We start from the raw sequence: 7854 nt of genomic DNA on the forward strand, positions 1-7854 counted from the left end.
AGATGCTACAGACACGGGAAGCATTGTGGAAGATTTGTATAGTGCAATGATCAAACTGCTCCCATAAGAAATACATTCTGCCAGAGAAAATAAGACACACAGTTTGAATCATCCCTAATAGAAATTCATTCCATAAATTGTTCATGAACACAGCAGATTATACAGGTGAAATCGTCAGACTCACGGGTAACAAGGTATTTGACACTAAAAGGTTCTGGTTGTCTCACACTTACCTTTTAGTAGTCTCTGTCCCTCCTTGATATTTGGCGATACGAGGGCTGTGTAACCTTCCTCAGAAAAGCCTGGTGTACAGCTGTGCCGTGTGGTAACATTCCCCGTGTGTGCCTACAGGCAAATTACCGCAACAATGTGTTAGTGTGTAAAATAGAATTGGCACACCTGTATAACAGCTAACATTACAGTGTGAGGTTACTGCTGGTCATCCGTGCACTATAATAAGCCCTACAACCCAAGAAGATATTGTCAATAGGCATGATCATAATAATATTCTATTGCACTGTAAATACTCATTGTATATAAATGCTAACTAATTTGGAATAGTGTAAAATAAACAAATAACAAGATTCACTTACACCCTACAGAACAAAAGAAGCAGTACTGTTCACCTGACCAGGCATACAGAATAAGAAAGTGTAGTGACAATTACAAACAGAATTACAAATGTAATTATAATATAAATGGTTCTATGTTGTTGTTCAGTCATACCGAATAATAAAAAAAAAAAATACTGAAAATTACATTCTGCCTACAGCATTTCAAAAATAGGGACAGTAGTTATATACAGTTGTCTACTCATACAGAATAAGAACAAATACTGAGAATGAAATACAGCCTACAGAACAAGAGAAGTGGTACTGTGTAGCTGTCCATACACGAACAATAAAAAAAAAAAAACAATACTGAGAATTATACCCGGAAGACAGAACTAAAGAAATACTACTGTGTAGCTGGACAATATTAAACTGACAAACTCAAACTGTCTGTGGGCACAGTTCTTATAATCCTAATTAGCACGTTTATGGTCTACAATGCATATAAACTTAGAAATGTATCACTTACTGATGCATAACCCTCCAATACACCACAAAACACACAGTGCCGCAAAAGAACTGTTAATTACATATAATCAATCTGTTCAGACTTTCTAATCCACTGACATATGGCAATATTCAGGAGGAAACCATTATTATTAGTCAATCATATTACGCAGCGCTGTACAGAAATATTTTAATTACAGGAAATTTCAATACATTAACTTCGGAGAAACAGACAGTGCTTTAAGCTGCCAACTTCAGAAACGGGAGAGTTAAATTCATGCTTCTTTTCCAGTGAAATAACGGACGTTTAATTTCACAAAGTTTCACATGAAATTCATATTTGTTCAGATTCTATCTCCTTGGTAGCAGTTCTCAATCTGTCTTTGGGGATGGAATATGTAGCCGCAGACAGAGAAGAGTATAATGACCCTGATTAGCTCTAACAGCCTCCGTACTCTTATTTAGGGGGGAAAAAAAATATACTGCAATTCAAAAACTCCTTCCTTTGCACTATTATTTAGGAACAGAAATATTGCAATTCAAAAGCTGTCAAAGGACAGTAATGCAGAATTCATATTACCAAGCACTTTATGACAGCGAATTTTCCACATCGTAGCTGTCAGGGCGTTGAAGAGTAGTGATATTTTGTGGCTCTAGAGGTAACCACTATGGGAGAATAGAGATAACTTTGTAACACTTATTATTGGGCAGAACATTGCAAAATATTGGGTTTGGTTATGTGCTTAATGTGAATACGTGTTAAAAGGGACTAAATGATAATGCCGTGTAGTTTATTTATAAGCTATCCATCAAGTCCAGGATAGATTTGGTATGATTCTTAGGTTTCAGCCAACAAAATCCATTTCTCTGAGCTTTTAGAGCGAAAGACAAAAATCATACCTCCTATAAATAAAATTACAGTTATGATATATTACCTAGGCCCTCCTGCTTAACTCTAATATGCAATTTAGAATTTGGGTTCTGTTCTGTATTCAGTTGTATCTACTTCATTGTTTGGCCATAATCTCACATATGGATTCGGTGTAACCCTAGCATTTAAACAGCCATATAGCTGTGAGTTTGTCACATGTAGCTCACCAAACACTAGCTGTCTGACTGGGGCTGAATAATGAAGCCTGCTACTATATACCAGGAAAAATGGTTACATCTTAGGACCAGATATTTGGCATAAATGCGATGTCATGTAGCACAAGCCTATAATGAACGGCAAGCAGAGGTAAATGTACTCAATTTATGTATCTCCATCAGATCATGAAAAGAATATCTCAAAAGGAACTAAGTGCTGAAAAGCAGAATGGTACAAAGTATTCAGTAGAAGCCCAAGAATATGCAGTCCTCCATTCTATTGCTAGCCAGGCACTGTGACAGCTGGTAATAAAATCAGATTGAGGTACGGTACGATAATACAAGACAACAGATTTTCCAACAGACATCACAAAAACAAACTCAGATTTTTTAAACGACACCAACATACTAACTGTTCAGTAGAACTACAGTAACATCAATTATATTTTTCCGTAATTAACATTATTTTGCAAATGACCAATTGCTTGAGACAGAAAGGACAGTACAGTGGTGACTATCTATAGATGCAGACAGAAGGAGTCTGTGACCATGCAAGACAGAAAAGGTAAAAGGGATTAGAAAGCTGGTTATGTTAAATGATTAATTATTGTAGCCAGTACACTTCACTTAGGAGGGAAGAAACTGCAGATTTTTCAATGTAATGCAAATATAGCACAGGATTTGTGGGAGCATAGGCTTTCCAGAAGTGTACCAGGCAAACATGAGACTTTCCTCTATGATTCTGCTGGTCAAGTTTTGAAGCAAAACAGTCAGAGGGTCAAGAATGAGAATATTTTCCTACAGCACAGAGACTGTAGCTCAATGACAAAAACCAAACTTGATGCAGATTTAGCTATAAGGTTGGTCACCCATCCCAGTGAATACATTACAGATCTCACACCTGCAATAGAAGCTCTTATCCTATATAGCGATAACTTCTTTGACAATAATGTCCAGACTGTACTGTATATTGTTGAAAAGAATGCAGGCAGGTATAAAAAAAAATGATAATGTGTTATTCTAATGCTACCAGTTCTTTTGGATAGACTGAGAGGAAAAAAAACCTTTAAAACTTTTTAACATTTTATCTATAATGAGCATTGTAAGATTACAAATATATGACATATTATCTTGTTATCAAAAGAGAAAGAGTAATTATACAGGCAGGTGTTGTTACCCATCTCTAGCACTCTACTCCAGACTGTAGGGTCTTCAGGGCTTCTTAAACCCTCTACTACCATACATGTAGACCAAGCTTATTTCCATCTTAGCCTAAGCCCCAGTATGCAGTCTACAATCAGGAGTTGTGGAGCAAAGGAAATGATAAAGCCACAGGTTGATAAACCATAAAGGAATCAGTTTACATAGGAAAGGTGATGTGATAGTTCTCTGCTTGGAAGTACTTAAAACATGTTTTCTCTGGAGAGAATAATATTTTATTTCGAATTAGATTTTAGATTCTGTTTTTTATTGAAGAAAGGACAGGCTGGAGGCTGTTATCCTGTAGTACCAGTGGCTCAGCCGGCTCAGGTCACTGGACCAGAGAGCAGAAAGCAAGGATTTCAGCTGAGAGCAAAGAGCAAAACTGTAATTTAAAATTCCAATGAGGAGAGAGAGATCTGTGCAGTCTACCGAGAGGGAAATCTTGCAAACTGCGTCTGATATAGAACATTTGCTGTTCGTACAGTTATCAGTCAATAAAGTGTTTTGGTTTTTTTTTTTTCCTCGGACACCAAACAGCTTTGTGCTTCAGTGACAAAACACATTTTGTGTGACCAGTTCTCCGAGCAGTGAAATCAAGTGTTACATTCTTGGCAGGCATCAGTGCAGGTCACAGGACATGTGTGTTGTAGAGAGACCAAGCAGGATCAGTGACACTTTGCAAAGCACAGAAATGTTTGTGTCAGTGGTAACACTGCATCTTTATTACTGTCACCCCATTCAGTGAATGAGAAATCTGCAGAGGATTCCAAGCCGGAGGTTTTCTGCATTCAGTCTTTTGAGAAGCAGATCTTTACGGCATTCCTCTGCTGTCATTTGCTCCCATTGTCCTGCATAGAGTCTTTTGTGCAACTGGTCAATCTATTAACTTCTGCAAATTACTGGCTAGTGGTTTATACAGTATTGCATAATGTGCAATGAGAGATCGTGCAGTCTTATATATTGCCGTATGTCCACTGCAATTCCACGTACTTATAAAATCATGTTGCAAATACACATTGAAGGGGTTAAACTGGGCGTCTAAACAGTATTGTCCCAAAAGTTGTCTTATTTGCCAGTGAACATATCAAATTATTTATTGACCATTTAATCTGAAAGCAAGCTTATGCAGATCACTTGGTACTTCCTTCTTGCTCTCCAGAGTATCTCTCCATAGCTAAGAGCAGGGATGGGAGAGATGCGCTTTGCTGAGTCTGTCACTACTACTACCCACACACATCAGTGCTCAGTATTGATACATCAGTGCCAAAATGTCGGCAATTTGTTTTAATCAGCAGGTGCTCTGGCAATAGCCGAGGGAGGATGGCATTATATCTGAGTGGTCATATCCTCCATCTACAAGTTACAGTGACATATCCTATTGGGTTGCCTGCTCAGTTTTGCAGATGTGAGATGTTCACAGATTCCTATAGACAGCAGTGCAAGACAGTGACCAACCGATGTGCCCCATTCTGAACTTCAACTTGAAGAAACAGACTGACATAAAGCAGCAATGAGCAGCCGGCCATCCTACAGTCTCCACAACAGAGGGGAACATGCCTAATTCATCCTTCCATTCACAAAGGGATATGCCAATGCCCTCCACACTGATACCAGTATTTGAGATGGTGCCAAAAAAACCCTTTCCACTCATGGATATATATATATATATATATATATATATATATATATATATATATATATATATACACACCTATGTCTTCTCTTCAAAGCCTTTATTAAACTGGCCAATTAATTCTCTTTATACTCTAACCATAACTAATTAACCCTTTCAATCCATGCCCAATGAATACTCCCCATTCATACTATTTAGATCTATTCAGGAGCCTATTTCATAAACAATTCAACCCATTCATACTAAGGTTAATAATCCTTCATAGTTAACCCTTTCCATTCATACAGGTGAACTCATTCATGTCCAATTAATTCTCTTCATCTCCACAGATGGGAATATGCCAGCGGTGCCAAGGTAGGGGGCACACAACTGAGAATAATACTGGGCAACACTAGACAATTCTCCAAGTGAGAATGAAAAGAGAAGTCTGCACACTTACCCCCAGTACCCCTGGCAGGGCCAACAGCAGCAGCAGAGCGCTCCCTGATCCCCTTGGCATCTTGCTTGCAGACGGGACTCCTGATCCAAGAAACCAAGTGTCCAGCTCGCTTCCCAGTGTTTTCTGGAATGTCAGTCCCCTCCTGTCCTATATGTCCCGGTATGAGGCTCCACTGCCCCCGGGCGCTGCCGTTTGCCGCCCCGTCTCTCCCCCGCTCTGAGCTGCAGGTGAACGGGCTGCACCAGCTGAGCGCAGTATTGCCCCGCCCCCTCTGGCTGACTGACACCCGCGCCGCACCCCCACGGCGGGTCTGTCAACACGGAGCCACGCCCCCACAGAGTTGAAGAGTGACAGCGAGGACGAGCCCATAACCGAGTAAGCTGACAGTGAACCACGCCCCGCCAAGTGCTCTGATTGACAAGAATGACCCGCCCCCCTAAGCACTGTGAATGACAGACCTAGCTCACCGTGCAAGACAGCGTTACTGTTGGAGTCCTAGCGAACTGCAGTCTGACAGCACGGGGCTGGTAACATTTACGGACAGAGAAACAATGAATGAGGAGAAGCAAGATTACAGAAGCAGTTACATTTTGGAGACAGAGAAAGAATACATAGCAGTGCAGGAGATAATGCTTTGTATAAGCTGTATGGAGAAAGAATATGGTTCCTACCAATAATATTTAGTTGCAGTGAGAAAATTTACCGGGCAGCGATAGCTGCAATGTAAAATGGACTGAAAAAGATAATCGTGTCTAGCAATTACATACTTGGCATAGAGAGGTAACAGTTTGCGGAAGAAATTATAACACGTGACAGAGCTGACATTTATGGCATTGTAGAATATTATAAGGGGAAAAGCAGTGACATAGAAAAATGGGGAGGGAGGGGGGTGTAATGTATAAAGTAAATGAAAGAATAATGGAGGAGATACAGTGTATGGGATCAATGAAAAACGAGGAAGATGCAATGTATAGGGGGGACAGTGTGAGAGAAAAAAGATATTCAATGTATGTGATCAGTTCCAGAGAATAATGTGGGAAATGCAATGGATGAATTAAAGTGAGAGTTGCCTCATCCATGATGTAAACTGTATTATTATTACAAATGCTCAGGCTCGGTTCCCCGAGAACCGAACACACCCGAACCTTTAAAAATCCGAGTACTGAGACGGCTCGGCTCGGAACTTTCGCACGCTGATGGAATTGAAAATGAGGCAAAACGTCAGTGTTACGTCGTCGGATCTCACAAGTTTTGGATTCTATAAGTACCACCCTCCACAGTGATCCAGCGCCATTTCACAGAGGGACACAGAAAGGGTAGCACGGCTCTTGGCAGTCTTTAGTGCAGTTGGGCAGTGTCATAAGTAACACACAAAGAGGAGAGCTCCATTGCTCTATTGCTAATTGTCATTGCTGAAATAGAAACAATAGGACTGGCAGTCTTGGTCTAAATCTGCAGTCATATTGTGCTGTGTTATATAGGTAACATACAAACAGGAGAGCCCTGTTGCTCCATTGCTAATTGTCATTCTTGCAATAGAAATAATAGGGCTGGCAGTCTTGGTCTAAATCTGTAGTCACATTGTACTGTGTTATATAGGTAACATAGAAACAGGAGAGCCCCATTGCTCCATTGCTAATTGTCATTGCTGAAATAGAAATAATAGGGCTGGCAGTCTTGGTCTTCTAAATCTGCAGTCACATTGTACTGTGTTATATGGGTAACATTCAAACAGGAGAGCTCCATTGCTAATTGTCATTGCTGAAAAAGAAATAATAGGGCTGGCAGTCTTGGTCTTCTAAATCTGCAGTCACATTGTACTGTGTTATATAGGTAACACACAAAGAAGAGAGCTCCATTGCTCCACTGCTAATTGTCATTGCTGAAATAGAAATAATAGGGCTGGCAGTCTTGGTCTAAACCTGCAGTTACATTTTACTGTACCATAGCTCACCCAGGACCAGGAGAGGTGGCAGGGTTCAGTGCTGAAACAGAAACTGTAATAATAGGGCTGTCAGTGCTCTTAAAAGTCTCCAGTGGCATTCTCCTGTGCCATAGCTCATACAGAAACAGGAGGGGTGGCATTGTTCTTGTCACTCTCCAGTCTCAGTCATGAGACTAATCCCTCTACCTCATGTGCAAAAGCCTATGTTCAAGTGCATAGTGGTTTTAAGTGGGAAACAAAAATGTAAATTAAAAGCTTGTACCTTTTTTAAAGAAAAAAACACCTCTCTAATAAAGGTGAAAGTTTACTGTACAAAATCATAAAATTGCCAACATGCCATTCTACTCAAAATATTACCAAGCATACCAGAATCAGTTAGCTCCCTTCTCTCACCTAGATCTCAGCACCTTTAATCTACACTGTCATCATATTCACCCTCATCAGTGTGTACATCATCCTCAAACAATACTAATTGATCCCCGCTGGATCC

At 40.1% G+C, this 7854-nt stretch overlaps 1 protein-coding gene across 2 annotated transcripts in view; it reads right to left on the bottom strand.

Moving 5' to 3' along the window:
• Positions 1-5674, bottom strand: part of CDH4 (cadherin 4) — a 615053-nt gene extending 609379 nt beyond the window's left edge. For both annotated transcript variants that reach the window (XM_075176773.1, XM_075176772.1), the window contains exons 1-2: positions 5420-5674; positions 234-345 (exon numbers count right to left, since the gene is read on the bottom strand). In XM_075176773.1, the coding sequence (XP_075032874.1) occupies positions 234-345; positions 5420-5479 (172 nt within the window). In that variant the 5' untranslated portion in view covers positions 5480-5674. The remainder of the gene's footprint in view (positions 1-233; positions 346-5419) is intronic.
• Positions 5675-7854: the final 2180 nt, after the last annotated feature.

The sequence above is a fragment of the Mixophyes fleayi genome, chromosome 6, assembly GCF_038048845.1.
Source record: "Mixophyes fleayi isolate aMixFle1 chromosome 6, aMixFle1.hap1, whole genome shotgun sequence".
Lineage (NCBI taxonomy): Eukaryota > Metazoa > Chordata > Amphibia > Anura > Limnodynastidae > Mixophyes > Mixophyes fleayi.